Raw genomic sequence first — 25,185 nt, 5'->3', positions numbered from 1 at the left:
TTGGACACTTATATTCAATGGAGGTCAGTAGACAATCGCGGTAAATATTTTAATAATCGTATTCGAATTTCGGCAAGAGGTGACATCGTGATCTCACCCGGGACTGTAAATGACAACAATAACTGACGGCTTACCTGATGATAACAGCCGTGCGCAACAGAAAAACCTCTGATAATGAGGACAGGTGCATACTACGATAACGCACGCTGTCGCCAGGTAACGCGAATGTCTGGAACGCAAACAGTAAGTGATTCATAAGCACCGCTGCCTTAAAAATTAATTCTACAAGAAGAAACAAGAAAAATACTTCCGAGAAAATGTACAATGTGTATTAACAGGCTAGCTTCGCCACTCTAATAGGCAGGCTCACACTAGGACTGCGGTGAGCTAATCAGTCGGCTAGGTTCTGCGAACGTAGCTATCCATCAAGGTAAATGGATCTGAAGTGAGGAAGAGGGCAACTCCGAACAGGCATCTGTCAGCAGCGGCCAATACCGTCTAAAAAATGATGCCCAGAAACAGATGTGGGGGCCCACGCCCTCATAAATGTACTTGTACTGCATTTTTTGCGTTATAAATGATTTTAGCCCGAGGGATTGTGGGGGTGGTGGTGGTGGGGAGAGGAGTTAGAGAGAGACGCCCGCAGCTTAGACGCTCGAAACTTCGATGCAGGAGGTTTCCTGTTCGGGAGTTTGCTTTGGCCCGTGACTACAAATCTCTACCTATCCGCTCAGTACCTACTTTACCTAATTTATCAACATGCCTTTCCCTAGATACGGTGAGCATATCAAAATGTCACTAGGTTAAGGGACCCCTTTACATTTATCTTCACGAGAAAACTATAAACAAACTTACAAAACTGAACACTACTTACACAATTGTTTTTAGATTGTGCGCGCTTTCTCTCTTCCCTAACCCCAAGAGGAAAGGAAAAGCGAGCGGTTTTCCAGATGAGGATGCACATATTTACAGACAAGGGTCGCGTCGCGATTCATGATTAGTAAGACAGCAGACAGCGAGATGAAGTGCAGTGCTTCTGGCCGATGAAGTGTGAAGGTGAGTTCCGACAGCAGCCGTCTTCCTGTCGCCCGAGGCCAGTAGATCCTGCTCGTCCCTGCTATACCTCCGACGTGGTGCCTCGACAGAAGGTCATCCAAAATTGAACAGTTACTAATTATAACATCGGCAGGACTGCCTCATCAGTTCTCGGTGTCGCGGAGGAGAAAGCAGCCACGAGTAATTGCTTACGTTTCTAACGGTTGGCTGGGGTAATCAGCGTAAGTCAATCAGTAAATTAATAAGAAAGGCCGAAGTGAGGGTTACTTTGCTTGTGGCAGTCGAGCGCGTGAACGGCGAAAATATATCAGGGATGCTTTGCTGCTTTGCTTACATTTGAGCGCTTTATCAAAGAAGTATTATCTGAAAAGGAGATATATGTGTCTGTGATCGGAATGGGGAGAAGGGGTTAATGGGAGAAGACTTAGGGGGAAAAAAAAAGAGAAAGTGCTCTTTGAAGTTTCTGAAACCCATCTTGACATAGACCAGTCTCCAACTCATATCTCAGCTGCGTTCTACAGGTTCTACAGAACACATAAGCCGTTTTTCTTTGGTGGCAAATTTGAAGTATTTGACAGCTCATAGAAGATTGGGTTTACAAAAATAAAAGAAAAAAAAATAGATACAGCATTTCAAACATACAGTAGGAACTATGTACACATCTACGAGAGCAAACAGTTGGTAAAAGTTCAAAAACGCAAAATAATAGTCCTCTCTGAGACACGAACAGCGTTGAAACATACTTGACAAAAGAGAAAGAGTACAAGAAGGTAAAACACGATGCATAGAGCAGCAGCTTTATTTATTTTGGAACCTTCATGCCTTAAAATTTCTTTAAAGTTGTAAAGTAGAACAACGCCATAAATCCATGTGGTCGTCCTTCGATCTCATCGATGACCAAGAACGATTCAATAAAGTCTTAAATGTTTATTTACGAAGTTTAGGCATTTGTGATTGTTAATAACCTTCCTCTTTCGGCATTCCCGAACTCGTTCCTCCAAGATAAAATTGGGTAGTTTACTGTTGCGAAAGAAATAAATGTCAATTAATCTTTCATGTAGGCGACGTGTGCACTGCCCAAAATCAAGCGGACACTCCGTTCTGATCAGACGGTGAAGATGAAGGGGGAACAGTCCTTTAGGTCTGATTCATATTGCTGCACGATCCTGATGATTCAGCACGATGCACTAAAGAAAGATGCACTGAAGAAAGCATCAAATGGACATAATTCTAACAAATGGTCAGGGTTAGTTATGGTGGTAAGATGAGATCATCTCCAAAATCCTACATCACAGGATGGTTGCTATATAAACCACTGAGTGGTTCAGATAAATAGATCATGAAATTACTTTCTCTCTAGTGCACACACAGTTCTCGCAGTCTCTTACAACTCATCTTGTCGCATTTACACCCACTTTCTCGCTGTCTTCCATTTACCAATACTTCGTATACAAAACATATCGTGGTGTATCTGAAGCTTTATCTTAGATAAACTGACTAGGCTCTGCTATTTCAGCCATGCATTCGTCTTTCATACTCCAGGTCGCATCTCAGTCGCTTTACATACGTCATGTCAGCAAGACTGCCTGAGAGATTAAAGAATCCGGACTCTCCGCGAAAACAAGCAGGATAGGACGGACTAGCCCTGTATGCTACCTGGCCACGACCAACGGGTTCACCTCACTATCCCTCAGTGTAGACACAAGGCCTATGTGAGTGAAAAGGTTGGGCTGCACCAGCAAGGCCCTAGCGCCAGTCTGGCGACGAAACTCGTCGATCCAAAAGTCCGTGGACTGACTGGACGTGCACGTCACGCTCAGCAAATGGTCGATGATCTCCTGCCCTCCTTGCTTCGTGAACAGCATGGCAGGTGTGCAGCAAGACGGGGTGGGGGTCACCTGGTACAGCTGTATCGACAAGCGCCGCAGCTCCAGCAAGTTCTCGCGCCCCACAGCCAGCGCCGCCACGGCCACCAGGGCAGTCCACCACGCCCACGACAACCACAGCTGCCGACGCTCCGTGCTGCGGTTGTCTCCACCGCCGTCGCTGCTGCCAGCGGAATCCCCCTGACCACGATGGGGAGCTCTGCAGCTGCACCCCAGTGCCAGCGCGGCTCCCAGGGTCAAGGACAGGGCTAGCAGCTCGCTCAGGCGCTCCACCTCCAGGCTGTAGTAACCCAGCAGGCGCTGGGGGTGGAAGAACTTTACGTAGGTCACGGATGGGGTCTTCGGTGCCTCCACTACCGTCCGCAAGACGTGCTCAAGCACGTGCAGCAAGTGATCATGTGCCAGCGCGTCATCCTCCACCAGAAAGGCGTAGCGCACACCGCGGGCCAGTGTGTCCTGCAGGCAGTAGACGTAATCGTGTTTCAACTTCTCCCAGCGCGTGGCCTTTGTCCTGCGGGAGGATCCAGCCTCCCCTACTATCGCACCGAATCGCTTGGTCGTGGGCACCAGCACCTCCAGCTCCTGGGCCTCCGTGAACTCATCCGGCCTCTCGTCAACGTTGCAGATGGTCAGGCGGTATGTGAGGGTCAAGGACGTGTCGTTCAGCAACGTCAGAAGTCGCGCCACGCTTTGCGTTAGGTAATGAGTGCGGTAAGTCACCGGTTTCACCAGGTGCAGCCCCCGCGACATGGTCAACACTGTGAGCCCGACATCAGCGCCATACTCGACCAGAGGGCGTGGGTTTGAAGAGGAGGGTTTAGGCTTGGGGGAGGACAGCTGCGCCTTGTAAGCGTCCAGAACCGCCTGGCTGGCTTGGATCCTCAGCTCGTTGTCACGCAGTATCACGTCACGTGTCGCGTCTGCGTCAGCCAGCAGGTGGCGACGCAACGGTGAGCCAGGGATTAGAAGGGTCAGTGCGACGATGAGGAAGCTGGCAAGCAAAAATTGTGCCGTTGACCGCAGGCATATCATGCTGCAGCAGCAGGCCGCAGGCCGCATACGGACCGCGCTACATTTGCAGGCCAGTGTCAAGCGCCTCATAATGGCCGTTCGCGGAAGGTCTTGTCAAGAACTCATGTCAGAAGGCTTGGCAACAAACATGACTGAAAAAAAACAAAACAAACATTAGTACTAGGTAAAAACTCTGTGTGTAACTACGGCAAAACTTTTCCAGGAAAAAAATACAGAAACCACAACTCATTGTAAACAGTTTGTCTCACACATAGTTATACTCAAAAACTGCGTGACAAAGTTTGGAATTTCGCCTGCTAACAAGTTATTCCATGAATTGAGACTTGAAGTGTCAAGTTTACATTCTTCAGGCATCAACCCCGGCCTGACAAGTCTGCTATACGTGAAATGGAGTGAACGACAATTTTTGTATGTACTTTAAACTATCGAGTAAAGTTCCAGAACTGTCAAAGAAATATCGCGATTGCTGAACCACAGATTATGGTTTGGAGATAAAGACGCCACAGCTAAAACTGCTGCTTTGCTGCCAGCTACGTAACTGGAGATTAACTCTTTATATATATAATAATGTCGGTTTGTATAGCGATGTTCCACGCCGTTAAAGACGTTGTCGTAAGCCTGACTTGCTGGTGGAGAATAATAATGTATAATAATAATGATAGAGCACACTCTCTACGAAGACTAATAATGATATATGAAAGACAACAGCCTAAGGCAGGGAGGTATGTACAGAGATACTGAACAACATAAAGATGAGGTACAAGAGTACAGCCTAAAGCAATGAAGGTATGTAAGCAATGCAAGATGGGGTCGTTAAGAATCAGATGAGATTCGGAGCAAGCACAAATCTTTGTTACTGATTTGTCTGACATAACGTTTGTCTGTCTTTAGCCTCTTCCTACTCTTGAATCTATGAACTTGACCAGCTACTTGTTTTAGCAAGTCGTCTGTCCCGGGGCCCGTGCTGGCTCCCAACGGACCTGTGTTCAGATCTAACAGCTCAGAAAACCATTAAGTCGTCAGTATGAACGCAGAATAGATCAACTCGGATTACCAGAGCTGAAATCGCCGGAAACCTGGTGGTATGGATACAATCACAAAGTAGAAGAAACTGCGCGAACATTTTTGAAGCAAAGGACTGTCTGTTAGATCTTAAAAAAAACCGTTAGGAAAAAAAAACGGCAGTCGGCGGAAAATCCGAAAGTCGCAGAAGAAAACAAAAGTCAAACAGTCCTGCGCCGCAACGACAAAAGCATCAGCCAACACAATGGGCACAAACACACAACAAACTAATAAAAATTCAAAAATTGTGGAGAGCCACCTCCTTCAAACCTGCTAGGCCAAGGGATGCCACTCCAATATATGTATGTTACTATATGCGACTCTCTGACACGAGACTACGCATTACCTAGCAGACTAATCATTCTGTAGCCGGTACAGGGGCAGATCAGACAGTCATGTTTTGAATTTTTAGGGTATGAGCTACTAAAATGACAGAAAAGTTTTAAAAAAATAATTTGTTTATTACTCAAACAGGGAAAAAGTAAAAGCACAAATAAATCGGGTGTATCAAGATTTCTACCTGGACTCAATTCTAACCTTCCTATCACAATTTGGATTCATAAATCAACTTTGTTTTTTTGTTTTTTTTTGTTTGTTTGTTTGTTTGTTTGTTTTTTTAACAATTAGTGGAAACCAGTATACATGTAGTTGTTTTCTTTAGAAGGAAAAAAAAAACGGGTCCAACAAAACACTCATGTAAATATATATTTTCGTCATGAGCTCCTATTCGCAAGCTTTTTTACAACTAATGAACATTTTATTCATTCAAAACACTATCTGTGGTTTTCCTATATAGAAACAATCTTATGTACACGCACGCTCAGCTGAGGCTGGGATGCAGTCAAGGGGAGGCAATGATTGCTACACACAACACCACTCACGAACACCTTGCCGTATCGGAGAAAAAAATTAAAATTGATTGACCAACAATTCATCAAATCTTCTGTGCAGACGCAGTCTCTGTGAGAAAGGCGGAGGGAACTGGGCTGTAAAGTAATCCTCCGACTAAAATTAGATGAATTTTTGCGATGTTAGGGAGGGGGTGTGACCACTTCCTAGTCACTGCGTTCCCTTGACAGTTGGACTCTGACCTCAACGCCTTTGCAAAATCCAAGGTCCTAAACACATGGACTGCCATGTATGTCTGTGTTAGCAATTATTATTTAGCAAACAATTATCATGCGACCTTTATACCATTTTTAATAATTAAGTTTTCGTGTTATGAAGATTTTCCACGGACTCAAAGAAGAATAGAGTATAGAATACAGAGAGAATGCTAAATAAAATTACAGTGGAATGGACTGGCCACTGGCTGTGTTCAACATGCTTTCGATACTGGTATTCCATCTTTGCTGTAGTATCTATAATAAAACAGCTATCGAAGGTTTAGTTTTAATTTTATTGGGTTATATTATTATTAAATACGTGACCCACATGATGGTTCGGCAACGTGTAATGTAAATTAGCTTCATGGTGTAAATAGCATCGTGTAAATGACTTCTCCCTTTCTACTGTGCATAATTTTTCACTAAGCAGTGTGAATAGGTTCTCGTTCATTTATAGACTGCACTATGCTCTGAGAATAATCATGGTGGTACAATATCTGTATGGATCTACAAATTGTGATCTATGGTCGGTAGTACTGGCACTATTTAGTGTAAGTAATTGCTTCCGGGTCCCAAAATGAAGTAAGATCGAGTTCTAAATAAGAAAGCTTAAAAGCCCTCCACAGCATAACTATTCTGATTAAATGGTGTTTATACTGTAAATGATATTGCCACTCAAAGGTAAACACGATTTTGGTCAAATGACAAGCTTATTTTCGTTTTGCTGGAAAACTTAATTGTCAAAGGCGAATAAAGCACGCTACACACACAGAGAGAAATAGGACACTAGAACCTACCTGTGTTTAATTATCCCCTTTAAAAAGTAAGCAACTTTTTCTTCTCTGATCCTGACCCACAGTTAGAGAAGGCAAAACACACCGCGTGTCCCGTGTACCAGGCGTGTTCTCATTGCTCACCGCCTACACGCGACATGGCAATGGTTTACGACGTGATGTGTGTACACAGGTCACAGCCACCTTCGCGTGCTCCACGTCCTACTTGCTAAGTGTGTCGTACCACGGTGGCTGACAGCACGAAGGTAACACGTCAGCCGACCCGCCCTGACCTACAAAAACCAGCTCAGTTTGATCATCCGGGTCGAGGCTGCCACTAAACGTCGCACCACAGACATCGCTGACGTCATGTGTGAGCCCTCCACAGCTGCACTCCGAGCTGCTGGCCGGCGCAGTTCCGGCTCACGCCTTCAGTCAGAGACCCAGCCGTCTGGCAGGCTGCCTATTCTCGTTTAGGCTGGTGTCCATTCAATCAACATTAGTTTTAGCAAACCAGAAGCTCGTGTTTAGACTAATATTTCACTGTAAATGACTTAGTTACAAAATTTCAGTTTCTCTATGCGAATCTAAGTAAAGTAATTGGACACATTCGCATGCCGTGCGGTGACTGCATCCGGTGTGTTACTTGGCAGTTGAAGGATGCAGAGAAATGTGTTCAGCACACGCTCGCCCTCAGCTCAGACCACCATTCTGACAACGCGGTAGTCGGCCGCTCGTCGCCGCGTGTGATGGGAGTTGAGTTAGAGGGGCAGGGGGGAATATAGATTTCCTGTAAAGTCGGAAAGGGTCATGTTGCCTCTGGTGACCGTTCTTTTGCAGTCATTAATTCATCAAATCGCTGATTTTGCTCTCCTGTAGTATGCACGGGCAGTCTGATGGCGAAACGGTTAGCGCCTGTCACCAATACTGTGAGCATTGGCTGTCTTGGGTTCAGATCTCATCGCAGTTCTTTCTCTGTATGTGGCAGTCTATACAGGGCTGGCTGCTTTACCATGTAGTTGGTGGTTCGGCGCTAAACACAAGTTCCCAACCACCACCTCTAGAGGCACACACAAAGTTCTTTGACCTGTGTACTCTGAATGTGAGATAGATAACATTAGTTGACAGGCGGTCTGGCCTCTTTTACCGTGCATGCTTAACTAGTCGGCTACTTAGCTATCAAGTGCTGATAGTGGAAACATAGGCTTGTGAAGAATGTGTTCCGGAAAGCCTGCTTTGCACAGGCCAGAGATTTCCGAGTGTTTTTACTTGTCATCAGACAGACGCAGATTTGCACAATGCCGAGGGCCTATCAAGGAAAATTCGTCTCACGCAGGACGCATGAAAACTAGCGAGAAACATATATATATAGCTACGAATTTATGAGAAGATATTGACATCAGGTCAAGAGGGCTAACCGAAAAAAAATCACACTACTTTTGAAAAACAATCTTTTCCTTCTATTTCTTTCTTTGAGTTTCTTCCCCAAACCCCATTCCACACCAAAAATGATGGGAACGGAATAATATATAAAAGGCAGTTAGAACTCCGTATTGTATGCTTTGCAACAGTCTGCTTCGAGATAGAACATAAAGGTCCCACAGTGCAGGCATCGAACCACCAGTGGTTCACCGTAACTAGAGCATTAGATGCATAAGGTTGTGAGTGGAGCTCCGGCCAGTGATTACTTACCGACTAAGGTATCTCATCAGACACGACACAACCGGAAGTCTAGACCAAGAGTCACACCAACTGCTTGTTCACAAACATTTATGGGCGTTGTGCTGATTGTCCTTTGCTTTCGCGCCTGCGGTGCCAGATGTGTGAACAGCATAAGATGATCGTGTACTCGACGCTCCCTGAGTCACCTAGACACACACGAGTGACTGTTTCGTCGCTACAACAGGCAGACAACTTCGTTCCTTTCGCGTAATAACACGCTTCTCTCCCTTTCACCACGTCGGTTGTAGCAATTGAAGTTTAGGTCATTGTCACTACCTCCCATCCACCCTAAAAACCCCAGGAAGACGATTGTACTCGCATCTAATTCGATGCAAAAAAAGCATTTAAAAGGTTGAGTACTGAGGTCACAAAATGGATCTATGGAGCAGCAGGGGAAATCAGTCCCCGAATCGACTTTGTACGATCGAGTAGTGTCCCTTGTAAGGCACTACCTATACAGTCCTACACTATAATTATGTTCACCAAACACGTCTTTCGCTCATTGTTTAGCTTTTTATTTTGTTCTCTCATTTATTCCCCTCATTCTCTCTCTCTTACACACGCACACAGGCTCGCGCGCACACACTTCGAGTCCTACTCACTTCTCACAAGGATTTAAACGGATCAAGGGAATATACTCTGCTCAACCTGAGACAGAGCTTCTATGAATTATCTTCTCTTACATAGTTCGTCATTCCCGTATTCCCTGACCTGTCGCATTCCTTGGACCACGAACTTATATCACGAACTTATAAATACACATCCATGATTGGACTGTCCAGAGAACATGTTTTACACTCTATGAGCTTATCTAATATCCTTCTATTTCAGTAGTTTAATTCTTATTCTTATTACAGTTGTCTGACAAAGTTCAAAGTGGATCCATTTGTTTTCAGTGCCTGCAGAAACTAGAACCTGGGACAGCAAAAAATTATGATTAACAAATTTGTCAATTGTCATTGGTACACTTGTCACTTGTCGATGTCTACCTTTCTCATCTACCGCTATACGCGTTGTCTTTATGCTCACTCTAACTTTCTATCTTATTTCAATTCAATTCAATTCAATTCAATTTAACTTTATTATCTCACTAGGAGAAATTACAAACTAGGAGAAATTACAAAATTATTTGTTACACTTACTGAATTTGTTAATGAGCCTGACTGAAATGTTTTGAAGTGCTAGATGAGTTTACACCCAGCCATGGTCTCGAAGGAGGCCAGCTCTATTTTCACTGCATGATTGTTTTTAAATACAAAGCGAAACCTGTAATCGCTATACGTTTCGTAGTCTGCATGCCAATAGTAAAGGACACACACACATCATAAACTGGGTTATCTTGCATCATGAGCCTCCTTGACCTGGTCAGGCCGTGGCAGGAGATGGCGCAACAGGAATGGAGTCCTATAAAGACTTCAACAGAAGTAAACAAAGACAAGTAAGATGCGCAGAAGTAACTTGTTTGTTTGCTTTGGTGTTCTCTTATTTGTTTATTAGCCTGATTGTCCTGAAGTGATGTATGCATTTATATCAGAATCATGAGCCTCACGTTTTGAGAAAGCGAGACAGCTGTAAAGGTATTATATCTCAGAAATAACTTTTTCTAGCAACAGAAAACGTATCGTTCAAATAATGAACACTTTCGGTTGATGCACCATTAGACGTGCTGTAGTTATATACATTCAACCGTCCCACATGCACCGCCAAGGTAGAGAACGACAATGACGTAGTTGAGTTCATAATGCAAAAGGTCGTCACACCATCGTTATCGAGCCAGTGGGTGTGGGTGTGGGTGGTGGTGTTTGTGCCATCGAACCACAGAGCTGTCACGATCTGACCCTTTCTCGCTCCCAGCAGGTCAACAGGCCCAAGGACATGATCCTCCGCAAAGAAAATGTATTTTGCAAGACGTATCCCGCACCTGCGGCTCGTAAAATATCGTTATCAGATAGAGATTCGGGTAATAGTAAAACAGATGTACCTGTCACAAACTGTATCTTACAAATTAAAAAGATTTTTTTGTCTTTTTATGAATTATGCGCACACAGAGAGAAAGAGGTTCGCGTGAACCTAACGATGACAGAAAAGCACGCCAGCAGATTGAGAAAAGCGGCTGTGTAACAATATACCACCTACCATTATAGAAGGACAATAAAAAGGCCTTGTATGTCAACACCAGGACATCAATGTCCTGGTTTAGTGGGGAGGGGATCACTGCTGTCACACTCCCTCTACTGCAGCTGTCTACAGTTCGCGTCACCTGAGGAACCTTAATTGAAATCAGATTGTATGTGCCGTCTCCACAGGTGCCTTTGTGAAGTACGTGATGGCTGCAATAATTGATAGCAATTACAGATTACGAAATCTTTGTAGCCTATGACTGCAGTGAATAGGCCGCGTTAAAAAAAATCCTCACGACGATTGAATAAAGATAACAGAAGATGGTAATGAAAAGATCCGTAGCACCTTGTGGACTTCCCTCTTTTATCTTTATATTGTCTTATATTTTTATAGCTCTCTCTGTATATATATATATCGCCTTTTTTACATAATATTGTACCATCATTAATATCCTTCGTAATGTATGTACACATGACACACCCCTGACACCCACCAACACCCACTCTCTTGTCTTACGGCAGCAGCTCTAACGATCCGTCTGTGAGCTTTAACACGTTTTTTTCAAGTCATTTCCTTGTGTTTGAGGTGTTATCTGGTCATGTCGTCCTTTTCTCCTTACGTGAGAAAATAAATCCTCTGGACTGAACTGTTCTGGTCACGCTGCAAAAACAAACAAACAAACAAACAACAACAAAATGACGAAAATACGTTTGTCATCAATGCCGAGTTTTCCTCTGTGAATCCTTGGTAGATTTCTGACACAAAAGGTTTGTACGTTGTCTAATAAAGTAAGAAAAAGTATGTATGTAGTTGAGGAAAGTTGCGATTGTTATAATCTGTAAGTGTAGGAAATACGGTATTTCGATTTTTTCCCTTTCATTATCCGTAGAATTTATCACATATTATAATTGTTTCCACATTGTTAAACTGTTTAAAGACAGAGCGTGCAGTTGTTGAGGTTATCTCACCTAACGCACCAAATGTTTTAATTGTTGTCGTCCATTTACTTATTTATGTATTCGTTGTGTCGGTGGATCAGCGATTAATGTCTTATTCATCCCTTGACTTGTAACTGTCTTGGGGGTAGGGTGGGGTAAAAAAAAAATGGATAGACGCGGCAGCTGACAAGACCCACCACCTACCCCGGTCTTGGGCGGTAGTCATCAGGTCCTCCACAGGACAACCATGAAGTCCTCTCCTTGAAGTTCGCAAACTAGTTCTTCCTCTGGCCACCGCAGCGTCCACTGCCCTTCAAGGTGCCTTTCTTATTTTCCATCTCGTTAATAAACAATTGTTATTGTCATTGAAGGACAGTCTTCGTCAAAGTGTCATGACGTGTCACGTGGCCAAACCAGACCAGCTGATGTCGCGTGACTGTTGCAAGTAGTAGGAGTTCCTGGTGTCCTAATCCTACGTGCGTTGCAACCGTGCTTCGCGATGAGCTGGACACAGTTTTCATGAAAATGTTTTGGAGATCCACTGTACCGAGTTTTCCTGGGAAGTTTATTATAACTGTTTGCTTTGTGTTTGTTTCCCTCCAAAGAGGACAAAAGTGACCTAATGATTTCATCATACTCACGTGACATACATCACTGCGATTACTGTGTCGACAGTCCTAGCGAGCATTTATATATTGTCACCACAAAGTTGATGTCAGGGTTTTTTCTTGTATTGTGAGTCAGGTGACAGAAACAACAACACGCACGCACACAATGTTATTCGCGCGCTAAGCGAAAACAAAAAAAAGGAAGTGTTGTTACCATTTTTGTGTTGTTTATGCTGTGTATATATGTATATGTTATATGTACGTGTACGCGTGTGCATCTGTGTGTGTGTGTTTCTGTGAATACTTATCTACTACTCTTTCTCTGACATCTTCCATCGTCATCTATTGTCTTGCTGAGTCATTGTGTAGAAAGATCGGTCCATGTCGACCCTCCCCGCAGCGGCGCAGTAAGCAGCAGCAACAGTGGTTGGCGACACGCGCGGTGGAGGCTGTCTTGTCACCTCAGCTACCTGAACCACCCGATCAAGGTAACCAGGGTACGACTCTCCCGCCGTCGCGAGGGGCGCAGCGGGCCTGTAGGCTGGCTGGTTCACTGGCTGGCTGGCTGCGCAGTGATTGACGACAGGCCCTTGGAGTTATAGAGAGCTCAAGGGAGCGACGGTACCTGCGAGGGTCGAGCGAAGTCTATCTCGCCGCGTCTCCGCTGGTCAAGAGGCAGGCTGTTGTTGTTTTTTCAAGTGCTGGGCGGATTACTATTTCCTGTGAGGAGGATCGAGTGTGTTTGTGCGGTCTTACCTTGAGTAGAGGCGTCAACAGCTAAAACAGAAGAGAGTGAGAATAGTTGGAAAAAATGGCGCGACTTCTTCGCTGGCTGGGAGATCCGACACACGTCGCCGAGTTCCAGGAGCTGTGTGGTGTCCGGTTGATCGCGGACGTCCCGGGGGACGATGCCCGTGCGACAAGTAACAAGCAACAGCAGCCGCACCCGAGCGCGTCGTCGTGCGTCGCGCGGCAACGCATGGACACACCCGCTGCACCCGGAAGCACTGGCCACCCGGCGCTGCAGCACAGCCTTGCTGCAAACGGCAACGCATCCCCGCCGCGGTGGCGGCAACAGCAGCAGCCAACTCCTTACAGCGATGCAGACTCCAACGGTGCGGCGTTCGCCGGCAACGGTCACGCGTATCGCTCTCTTAATGGGACGGATTCCGCGCGGAGGAAGATGGCGGCAACCGCGGCGGCAAGCGCAAACGAACTCAGTGGTCGCGGCGGCAGCGACGGTGGCGTTCGTCCATGTCTGGAGGATGGCGACGACGCGGCAGTGGGTGCCGCTGGCGAAAGCCACACGGCCGTCTGCGTCGCATCCAGCTCTGCCACCCTTGCGGCGGCGGACAGGTTGTCGCATCCATCTCCTGTTCCGTCCACCCAGCACTTCGGTCGGACGACGAAGGTAGCTACCCGAATACAGGTCCGGTACCCGCCGCTGAAGTGGCTAGCCAAGATGGGCGCTACCCTGGGCAACGAGGAGTTCTACCTCACGGCCTTCCCCTTCATGCTGTGGGCCTTCGACGCCGTGGTGACCCGCCAGGTCAGCACCATGTTCTGCCTCGTCATGTACCTGGGGCAGGCCACCAAGGACTACCTGCGCTGGCCTCGTCCACCCTCGCCACCTGTCATCCGCCTGGAGACGCAGCACCTGCAGGAGTTCTCCATGCCCTCCACCCATGCCATGGCTGGAACCGGAATCCCCCTCCTGCTGGCGAAGCTGGTACTGGAGCGGTATGAGGTCAGTGGAGTATTTGCTCATTGCATCACCAGTCACAACTTTTATTCCTCTGTTTCCACATGTCACACAGCTTGAGATAACGGACGATAGCTGACAAATCTTCGCCTTGAATTTTTACACGACTGTTAGACACAATTTTTCAGGAAGATATTCAATTTTTTCGCAAGTAAAGAGTTGTACTTACGAATTCACACACACACCAAAGAGAAAGAGAGGAGAAATAAATGAAGGAACGAGCGAACGAAACACGAAAGAAAGAAACTAGAGGTGTATTCATTTAGGAAGAATCACTGCGGAAGTGGTATATATATATTAAGAGTTGAGGTGAAAGCCCCGTACTGCTGTGTATCCAAGTCCGACTCTGCAAGCTGAGTGTTGACACTGTGTCAACAATTATCTTGCTCGTCGTATAAATTTTTTTTCTCTTCCTCTCCCATTACCCCCCCACACACACACACCCAACCCTTTGCCTTCTCGTGGGACGTGATGATCCGCAGGTATGTTGTTTACAGCCGGGTGGGGCGAGCTATCGCAGCATAATGGGGAACGAAGATAGGGGTGCAGTGACATTCGTTTGTCGGACTCGTGTTGCTGCTTCACTGGGTCGCACACCCTGACAATCCAGTGGAATGTCTACAATGTCTACATCGTCTTAATGCTCGAGGTCATGGTCACGTGTGTTTTGTAGCGGCTTTAGTTAATGAAGCTCATTAACGAACCCGATGAAGAGTGCATAATGAATGTGGGTTAGTAGACGGTGTCATCAAAGAGTATTGGTGTCGTGATGACCTCGATGATCTCAGCCGATGATTAAGCATGAATTAGTGTCATAGCATCGGGATTATACATTCAGTCTGACTCGTGGCGAACTTTAATGATGCGCATGACAAAATTATTGTCACGCATCGCAAGATATTATAATCTCTTCATTCTTAGTCGGTGAGTTTATAACTCCAGGCTGGACGATTTTAAGTACTAGCTGATTAGGGTTTTAAAAAAAAGATGAAGAGATAGACTTAAGTTACCTAATCAGCAGAGCTCTCTCTCTCCTTCATTCTCTCTCTATATCTCAGAGATGGCATTCGGTGTCTCTTGCTTGACATTGATACATGATGCAATATTTTGACAAGGAACAGGCCGGACTTTAACCTGATCAGCCCAATCCGAGTCAGCACGATTTTTTGTATGTCCTCCTTACCTCCACCCGACGCCCCTACCCGGTAACAATCCATGCTGGTTGGTGCTCTTTATCACTTGGTGCGAGGTGTCACATTCGTCAATTTCCGTAAGGTATTTAATAATAAACAAATCTACATATGAGCAAGAAATATATTGCTCTATAAAACGGGAATCAATGGAAGGCGGAGAGCGGTGAGCCAGAAGGTGATAACTAGGCTTTCATAATGCTCTGTACAGTCCTATATACATAGTGTCGGATATATACATCATACCGTTTGTAAAGATCAGTTACACTGGTTCTAAATCCTCAAGTGTTTCGTAGAAGATGGCAGGCACCACATCCCGCGCAGTGCTTATTGTCTATTGTTAACTCGCATCACAACATGTGCGTTTGCTTTTGTGTGCTCGCGTGATTTCGCAGCTGCTTTGGTTTCAGTGGTAAGACTATCTTCATCGATAGCATTTGCCTGCTCCACAGACTTATACAGTGTCTCAATAGATAGTCTCCTTCAGATATTCACTCCATGAACGCCACCTTCTTAGGTGTCGTATGTGGGTTTTTTTCTCCGATTTGCGTGCATGTGTGTGTATGTTCCTTAAAGTATTTTTGTCAGACTAGTGCTCTTAGTCCATCGCTGTGTCTCACTGGGGCCATCGTTGAGAACAAGGGGACAAGAGTGTGAGTGAACTTGTCCCCGTCCACCAAAAGTCACTGTATGTCCACCGAAGTTCAATGAGCCATCAGTTGTCAAAGTCAGAAGACATCCACTTCATACATCAGTATATTTCTCAGCTGCTTTCTTTCTCCTCCTCCCCCTTTCCCGCTCACATACGCGTTAACTTCTGAAACGAAGCCAAAGCACAAATTCGCTTCCGGTTTAACATCGACATGTAGAAGAGAAGATGATGCGAGCTCTCGTATTGGCTGAGGTACAGAAGATCACGCTTCTATGGTCTGTTGGGTTTCAGTTTATTGGCTGAGTCGTTTTCAACGGAGTGAGGACTTTTGCAAAAAAAAAAAAAAAAAAGAAAAAGAAAAAGGAAAAATAACTAAATAGCAAGTTTATTTCAAGTCTGTTGGTGATGTTTATCGCGGTTCCGGATATTAAACTGTTAAATGACAACCTGCGGAGAGGCTTTGTTAGTCTCGGTAGACGTCAGTGTACATGGACGCCGACAGGACGTCACGTGATTGGACTGCATGTGGGGTATACAACTGCTGATATATTGTATCGCTGCTGAAAGAAGCAAAGGCTTTCTTTGTGATAAAAGCTTTTATTTCCCGTTAATAGGAAATAGGGAAACGAATTTATATAAGTAACTCAACATCCGTCGGTGGCACATCTCCAGCTGCTGGAGAGTATTTTGGATTCACAGAGGCAGCTCAGAAGTTAATATATTCGACCAAAAGTGTCTGTTTTATATGCAGCTTCAACAGCAGCTTCTGCAAACATTTTATTGAGATTTTGAGAGTAAATCTTCTCATTAGAAGTCAGGTCGCAGGTTTATATTCACCTTAACCCGAAATATATCTTTCTTGGAGCATGAACAAGAAACGGGATACCACCTCAGACTTAAGCTGTAAGAGCGGTAGGTCAGGCCTGGACTTACCCGAGTTTCTCGATACCGACACAGTATTAGCTCTTAATCACACATCATTATTGTGATACAATCTGCAGACAGATACAAACATAAAGGTGATCCGGAGAGGATGTTTAATGTGATATGAGAGGTCAGTTCAGAGCATATGTCTTTCACAGCTGTTATTTATTTCCATCTACAGATAATACACGTTTCAAAAAGTCACTGGCATATAATATTTTACGACAATAAATAAACAAAATAATGATTGTTTCGAATCAAATGCTAAAGAATACTAGCCGGTTAGTTCGAGGTACATAAGAGTGAGGACTGCAACGTTTTCATTCTGTACAAAGTGGGAAAAGAGAGAGAGAGATACATATATAGATGTTTGTAGTAACAGAAACAATATCTTCCAACAAAAGACATTGTATCTTGAGGACACATAATATCTTCTTATAATCAGTAAACAAAAGACATTATAGCTTGCGGAGACATAATGTCTTCCTATAATCACATTTAATCTTGCGGAGGCATCCTGTCTTTGCACTAGACTACCACGCACTGTCATGAACGAGTTCCTGGTTTATTTGACCATGGTAAATACAGCTTCGTATTGACAGGTCTACCCTGAACTACAGCGGGTGTTACCATGGGCCGGATTACCGTGGGGTCTGGATTGCTGCAGATCGTAATTATGCGCTCACATCACACATGATTTTACCCTCATAGGTAGGAGGGTGTATGTGTATTTTGCTACCGCTTTATATTCCAGAGACAGTACAAGTCTGTTATGAGAGATGGTTCATGACAAACTGCAATCTGGCAGGGGTTTTTTTTTTTAACTTGTCTACTCAGCGCTACCTCTAGTGTTGGATCATGAGGGTTCGCCGTCCTGACCTCCTGTAGTGCCTGGTTTGAGCTGACTTAGTTGTTGAATATTGATAGACCTGTCAAGGGAGCGCAGCACTTGAGTGCACTCAAGTGGAAAATACGTGTCTCAACACATCACTAACCTACATTTCAACGGTGTGTACGAATCTGCTTTGTGTGTGTGTCCGTACACATCGAGTTTGCCCAAAAAAGGAGGGCAGGAGGACACCAGGGACAGTCTGCCTCGTCACAACGTATCCATGTACACCACCAATTGTTTGGAGAGATGTTCAGCCTTTGAACTTTGTGGGTTCTGTGTGGACAGCTGCTACGGCCTTAGTTTTGTGTGTATGTTGCCATGCCAAAATCTGTGATTTTCGTTTTGTCGATCCGGGTAGAGACGTTAAAGAGTTTAACATCTCTGATCCGGGTGAGGCTGTCACACAGCCAGCGTTATGGGAGGGTATGGAACATACTAACATCAGATTAATGAGAGAAAAAGAGAGAATCTTTCATTTCTGCGATGACGATGTGAAGGGGTTGGGTATAGTCGGTTATGAATATTCCACAGATATCAAACTCAGGTGTGTGTGTGTGTCAGTGTGGAGGGGTAAGGTTGGGTATCTGTATGTGTGCGTGCGTGCGAGGGCCCTCGTGATCGCTGACGCAGCTGTCGCTCACTTCTTTCGTTCCGTCAAGGATGATAAAACAGGTTTCTCAATACACCTTGCAGCCTGCTATTGCCCAATGCCGACATGCTACACTGTCTCAGTCACTAAAAGGACACGGGTACTTGCGGAATGAGCATTGCATTACTCAAACACACGCGTACAACCCACTTGACCTCGCACCCTTAGACCTCAAAGAAAGTAGGTGGGAAAGAAACATGCGGTTGTGCAATTGAAAAATAATTAAATTGATGCCATGATACGGAATAAAGTACATTTACCACAGCTAGAACCCCGTCAGGTAATATCTGACACGTGACTATGTTAACCACAGAGACAGAGCTAGATTATCAAAGTCTGTGCTGTGATTTTATTAAGTTAAGAACATATAGGAAAATTTTTATTGAATTTTTCTAATAGCAAAGTTTAAAAAAATAACAATATATCTATTTTCATTGATTAATTGTAATTGTGATAGTAAATTATTTTCTTACAATATAATAAACTGCTTATCATTCTTGTCAATATCTGCATTTCATTCAGTAACGTAACCTAGACTGCAAACATAAGGACAAGTGCACTATAGGGTCTACAACACTACTTGAACAGAGAGTTGTTTACATGTGAGTGGTCAGTAAATGAGGAGAATGACGGTAAAGGATCAAAATTTCCATAGAAAAGTTCCCAGAGTGAAGTATGTTACATCAACCTTTCTTTAAAGAAAAAGAAAATATCCACAGACCCGTCGGCTTGCCGGCCAGTCGTCTTTTTATTTAATTGTTCTAGTGGTGATCCTCTGGCTTTCATTTTCTCCTCAGGCAGCATGTTCACCTGTCCGCGGCAACACTGCTGCACTGTCCGATTAATATTATTAGTACTATATACACACATTCCTCTGTGAACAGTTGATGAATCAACCATCCAGCTGCAACAGCGCTACAAGTCTTGATAACATGCACAAAGCAATATCAATCGTCCTCGTTATATCATTAGACTTGGACTCTAAATATAGTTTATATAGGTACTTATTGCCTTTCCTCCCTTTTACCTTCAACTTCAGCAAAAGTGGATAGTACTGATGCACTGTTAGCAGGCCGACCTTGATAACATTAGCCGAGCTTACTGACTATACAGGCCTTTGGGAAAACCCAATGATGTTTGTTTTGTAGTAAGTTTTCAATTATTCCTTTCAAGGTTTGTTTTCTTGTGTTCAGGCTGCGCACCAACTCAACAGCTAATATATATATGGTTGTATGTTCGTGGGTGGGGTGTGCGTGAATGTCTTCCAGTAATATTAATTTACCGAGTTTTCCCATAATGATGCTCATTTTGTTTTCTTGTATTTTCTAGTAATGTACTCCTTCTCTGGGTTTCTTGTCAACCTGCTTTGTTAATCAGGCAATACACTGGCAGCTAAACAGCTTTTCTTTGGCTTTCTGTATAAGGTTGTTTGATAGGGTACAGCAAAATTGTGATATAACACTGGTTATTGAATCTGCTTGCATTAATGAGGGCAGCTCAATCTTTACTTGTAAGATTAACTGGTTTGGAACCTGTGTGATGACTGTAGATCTTGGTCTTGCAGAATGTTTCAGCTATCTTATACTTTTAGTCATTAAAATCTGTTCATGTATTTGTTTGTAGTACATGCATTACTCAATAGGAAATCACAATTTTTTCTTTTGTGTCTATAAACAATCTAATTATTTTTTTTCAGGTACCTGTGATACTTGTGGTGGCTGTGGCAGCCTTATGGTGGGGATCAACTTGCTATAGTCGCCTCTACCTGGGTGTCCACACTATTCTGGTAGTGTACTATATACAAGGATAAGAACAGCTACTTTGTTGTTAAAAATTGGGACATGATTAAAAAAAAAGTTTTTAATTCATGATGAATCTTGAAAATTACTTTGATGATTATAGTTCTTTTAGCTTTTACAATCAGTACTGCTCATGTCCCTCTTCTGCTGTAGATTTCTTTTCCGTGGTGTCACGTCTTTTAAATTCTAAAATGTGCTACGCAAATATTTCCATTTATTTTATTATTTCATTTTAAACAAGATAGTGCCATTCAGTGGATGGCAAAAGAAATGCAGCCATGAGCATGACCAGACCAGTGTTATGCATGACTGCCAGACTGCTTTTTAATACATAAGTAGATCGATTTGAGAATGTTACTTCTTCTGATGCTATTTTAAAAAACTATGAAGATACTGTTTTTCTGTCTGTACAGGATGTGGTGTGTGGTGTGCTATATGCACTGATCATTTTTATGAGCTTAGCTCCTCTGATGGCACGTTATGATCACTACCAGCAGACACATCCCTTCGCTCCACTGGTGCTGGTGGCAACCTCCTTAGCACTGTGCACTATTTGCTACCCATCAAAGGACAAGAACTCTGCCCAAGGAGATGCAGTACAAATCACTTCTGTTCTTGTTGGGGTTGGAATAGGAGCATGGCTGAACTATCAGCTTGGCTTTTCAAAAGAGGTTCCTTTTGCTGTCCCCTTGCCAGCCCATTTGCCCACTTTGCAATGGCTCAAAGTGTCTGTATTGCAGTTTGTAGTAGGGGTGGCAGTGCTACTGACACTTAAATCAGTGGTCAAATACCTCACTGTTTGTTTCTTCAGCAGCCTTTTCGGCCTTGACAGAGTGAACTCACACCATCCAAATGTTCTGGTGGCCTACAAGTACACTACCTATTTGATTTTAGGTCTAGTCATTGCTTTCTTCATCCCTCTACTATTCACAGTCCTTGGAATTGACAGACCACATTACTACAGTGAAGTAATATGAGCCTTGATGTAAAAATGTGTGTCCGTGGTATTTTAAGAGTTAAGTTTCCTGCCTTACAGAACATATATGTAAATAATGTTTCAAGTACAGATGCTTATGGTTAAATGTTATATTTCATGATTGTAAGAGGTATGTTTTATCATTTTGCGGAGATATTTTTATGATCTTAAATGCATAATAACATATAACTTGTCACCATTCACAAAAATATCAGGCCGAGCAACTTGGATTACTGAAAGTGAGATTTCTGCAAACAACTCAACCATAAAAGTGTTGCTAAAATAAAGCGATTGTTTTTTCTTTTGAAGTTTTGATGTTCATCATTCAGGTCCTCATCCAGTCCCATCAGCAAATCATTTGTTCAGTTTCAAGAAAAATTTCTAACACTGTTACATTCTTATTACAGAAATCTATAAAAATTCAGTTAATCCCATCTTTGTTATAGATACTTGTCAAATACGTATTTTTTACTTGCATTCTACCATAAATTTAAGTGCCCTTAAATCAAGTATCTGCTTTTTTTTTTTTTTTATTAAAAAGTACCTTTAATAAGGTTACTGTTATCCACGATAGTTTTAATTATGTGATTACATCCCTTTTTAAATGTCTGTTACATTACTTGGGTTTTAATCTTGAATGTTCACTTCAGTATTACACTGACTGTATGGATATTCTATGAAAGCAGTAAGGTTCTTCAGGTATTATTATCATTAGTTGTTTGCAATGTTTATATATCATGAGATACTATAAGAATTCCATTCAGAAAGGCAATAATATCGCACGAAAGAAGAACATGAAGTGAACTCATTAACTTGAATAAAACGTGTTTGAAATAAATCTAAACTCGTGCATGTTGTGCGATTTTTTAAAAAATATATCGCCTATGACTATGGGTATTTACTGCACAATAAACAGAATGTTTTATTTGCTGGCTGGACCTAGGTATTGGATCCCATAAGGCTACAACATACAAATACATCTCTAAAGTATTTACCCTTCTAAACACTTATCTTGAAAGCTGTGCAAATTGTTGTATAAACATCTCTTGATCTGATGATGGAATTTGTAGAGCACATTTTTCTGTGTGGAGGTCAACTCAATGTGCTGTGCACAAAAGACTTCAAATGAACTGACAATAAAACCATACAACAAAAAAATACAAGCATCAGGACAGGGATAAAACCATGGCAAACACAAACAAAGTGCATAAAGATAAAGAACTGAGGAGTGAGCATGTTTCATGGGAGACAACTGTGCCTGCTCTTTCATATCTTAGCTTCATGTATCTGGGGAGCATTGTCAACAAGGATGGTGAAGAGGACGATGATATCAAAAGCGGCATCAACAAGGCCAGGCATGCTTTCAACAGCCTACGTCCCATCTGGAACTCCTGAGCATTACCCTTCTGCAGTAAGACCCGCATCTTCAACACCAATGTGAAGGCAGTCCTACTATATGGTTCTGAAACACCATCAACAAGCTCCAGAACTTTACCGACCGATGCCTATGCCATATTCTGGGAATAACATGGCCTGAAAAGATCTCCAACAGCAGCCTGTGGAAAAGAACCAACAAGAATGCCACTAGCCAAGACATCAAAAAGTGCAAATGGGGCTGGATGGACACACCCTGTGCAAACCAACACCAAGTAGGGAAAGAGGAGAGTTGGGAGACCAAAGCAGACTTGAAAAAGAACAGTAGAAAGCGAGGCAAAGGACATCAGAACCACATGGGCCCAACTGAAGGGGGCTGCTCAAAACTGGGTCCGCTGGCGAGGTGTTGTTGAAGCCCTATGGCCCTCAAGGAGTAACAAGGACTAAACTATCCTTGCTTCAGATGACCACAGAACACACTGTACAAATAAATCTTTTTGTCCAGTATTTTTAAGATCAGACTGACTTCTTACACAAAGACACATTACAGATTATAATAAGAGTTTGATTTTACAAAAAGTAAAATATATAAACTATCATTTAAGAGTCTACAGGCTTGTCATCATACAGATTACTTTTTGTCATATCGAACCTTCTTTTAGGTGAAAAACACTTTGCTTGTTCAGAGCTCATATTCTTGTTTCAGTCTACCAACCATACAAAACACACTGCGATGCCTGTTTAGTGTTAAAGCAAAATTATCACCATATCATAGCTTGTTGCTTTATCCAACTGCATTGTTACCATTTTTAATAGTCAAAATTAAATTAATGTATATGTATACTGTTTTAACATTTCTTTACAAGTCATTATACTTTTATACACGTAAATCATTATAACCAGTATGTAGAGCACAAGAGGTCAGGTCACACACACAGCCAAAGAGGAAATATTTTGAAAAAACAAACATGAACACACACAGTGAAGAAAACCAGAGCACTAGACAAACACCGTCGACAGACAATAAGCTGTCAGCAGGGGTCATAGCATTAGAAATGTGTATCGGAGCCAAGATTTAAACCTACAACACCTGATTCATATTGTCAGGGTGACAGGCCTTTGGATGAAGATCAATGTCATCAATTTTAGACATAAGCACAATCTGACCAACGGTGCTCTCTCTTAGTATTACAATATATGATATTGTACTATACTGCATAAAGCCATACAAATATTAGTCTTTCATGACAGCCACACTTTATTTCTTGACTGATTAACTGTATGCAAATTTCTAAGCACACCATTACCAACACTACCTCTTTTTTTCTTCGTCTTATGATTCTGGACAAATGTTTTTCATTTTACTTCCATTTTTAGTTTACGCTTCTTGGCAGATTTCTTTACTGTTTGAGTTTTCACAACATCAAAGCTGCCCCATATGTCACTGTCTATGTCTTCCATTGAATCAATGTTCTCCATACTGTCTCTCTGGGTCACTTTTCCACTCTCTGCACTTGCCCCACTCCTTTGCAAGTCATCTGACCAGACGTTGGAGAGTAAAACACAGTTCAAACGTGACTTGAGATAAAATTTATGTACATGTTCCCTAGATTCAATATTATGCACATGCACATATCTGTCAACCCCACAAGACACAATGAACGGTGCAGTTGGATGGCACTGAATATCAGTAATACCTCCACTGAATCCTTTAAAAAGATTCACCATCTTTCCTTTGCGAAGGTCTAGCAGTCCCATATCTCCATGTGTGTTGCCCACTACAACCTGCAGTTCCATGCCTGGACGAACTGAAAGACCTGTCACTGGATGCTCTCTGAAAGTCATATCTAGCACCGGGCGGCGCATAGGCGAAAGTGGGTCGTAGAGTCGAACTTGATGATATCCAGTCCCTGTCACAATCCGTCTTCTGGCATCAAGAAATGCTGCCCGCGTTACCCACACTGGCACCCGCAGATTCAGCCAGTCATTTCTCACATTTTTGGCTGTAAAAATTTCTTGATTAGTTTTAATCAAATCCCACAGTTTTAAAGGATTTTCTTTACCTCCAGTGGCAATGATGTTTCCTTCTACACTGCTTTGTGCAAAAGCGTAGAGATTTTCTCCACTTTCCAACGTTGTTACTGCGTCATCATGCCAAAACTTAACCACTCCATTGCTAAACCCTGTAATGTAGTGATTGTTCAGCTTTGCAATGGTCTTAATATGACCCCCAGATTCGCACTGGAACTCACCTTCCTCTTGGATTTGTTTCTCTGCACACCATGTTATGATGGTGTTGTCGCGTCGACCAGCACAAATTTTGTTCTCTCTGTCAGTTTCCCAGCAGAGAGTCAAAATCTCCTTGCTTTTTTTAGCATCGGCAATTGAGTTAAGATTTTCCCATTTTTTCTCTCCAGTATTTATGCCTTTCAAAATGCCAGTTTCTGCTCCAGCAAACACGTTGTACATCCACGTGGCCGCCATAGTTATTGGCAATGCTTGAAGCGACAGTTTACAAAAGGAAATACCGGAAGTAAGAGAAGCCGAAGCTTTAACGAATGTTATTTTTTTAATTTGTTACGCTATTTATTTAGTAAAGAATATATAGCAAAATTTTGTTGAATGTTTGTAATAGCAAAGTTTAAAAATATTAATTATTTTTT

At 43.1% G+C, this 25,185-nt stretch overlaps 3 protein-coding genes across 6 annotated transcripts; 1 reads left to right on the top strand and 2 right to left on the bottom strand.

Annotated features, from left to right (window-relative positions):
- Positions 1–1,832: 1,832 nt before the first annotated feature.
- On the bottom strand, positions 1,833–8,987 carry LOC112564570 (transmembrane protein 246-like). 4 transcript variants are annotated; one of them, XM_025239477.1, is made up of 2 exons: positions 8,608–8,987; positions 1,833–4,105 (listed from the first exon to the last, which is right to left on the bottom strand). In XM_025239477.1, exon 2 carries the CDS (start codon positions 4,041–4,043, stop codon positions 2,709–2,711), a length of 1,335 nt encoding a protein of 444 aa, XP_025095262.1. In that variant the 5' UTR covers positions 4,044–4,105; positions 8,608–8,987; the 3' UTR covers positions 1,833–2,708. The 4 variants fall into 4 exon arrangements, with proteins under 4 accessions (XP_025095262.1, XP_025095263.1, XP_025095266.1 ...); XM_025239478.1 differs by lacking the exon at positions 8,608–8,987 and adding an exon at positions 6,940–7,334; XM_025239481.1 differs by lacking the exon at positions 8,608–8,987 and adding an exon at positions 5,307–5,347.
- A 1,094-nt stretch (positions 8,988–10,081) lies between these two features.
- Positions 10,082–21,986, top strand: LOC112564569 (sphingosine-1-phosphate phosphatase 1-like). The gene is made up of 3 exons (XM_025239476.1): positions 10,082–14,051; positions 20,070–20,159; positions 20,586–21,986. Exons 1-3 carry the CDS (start codon positions 13,116–13,118, stop codon positions 21,147–21,149), a joined length of 1,590 nt encoding a protein of 529 aa, XP_025095261.1. The 5' UTR covers positions 10,082–13,115; the 3' UTR covers positions 21,150–21,986.
- Positions 21,987–23,304: 1,318 nt separating this feature from the next.
- Positions 23,305–25,013, bottom strand: LOC112564573 (WD repeat-containing protein 74-like). Its single transcript, XM_025239485.1, has one exon. The coding sequence runs from the start codon at positions 25,004–25,006 to the stop codon at positions 23,879–23,881; it is 1,128 nt and encodes a 375-aa protein (XP_025095270.1). The 5' UTR covers positions 25,007–25,013; the 3' UTR covers positions 23,305–23,878.
- Between the last annotated feature and the right edge of the window lie 172 nt (positions 25,014–25,185).

Source organism: Pomacea canaliculata, linkage group LG5 (assembly GCF_003073045.1).
Source record: "Pomacea canaliculata isolate SZHN2017 linkage group LG5, ASM307304v1, whole genome shotgun sequence".
Lineage (NCBI taxonomy): Eukaryota > Metazoa > Mollusca > Gastropoda > Architaenioglossa > Ampullariidae > Pomacea > Pomacea canaliculata.
Note: the sequence above shows the minus strand (reverse complement) of the source record. Positions and strands in the feature narration are given on the sequence as shown.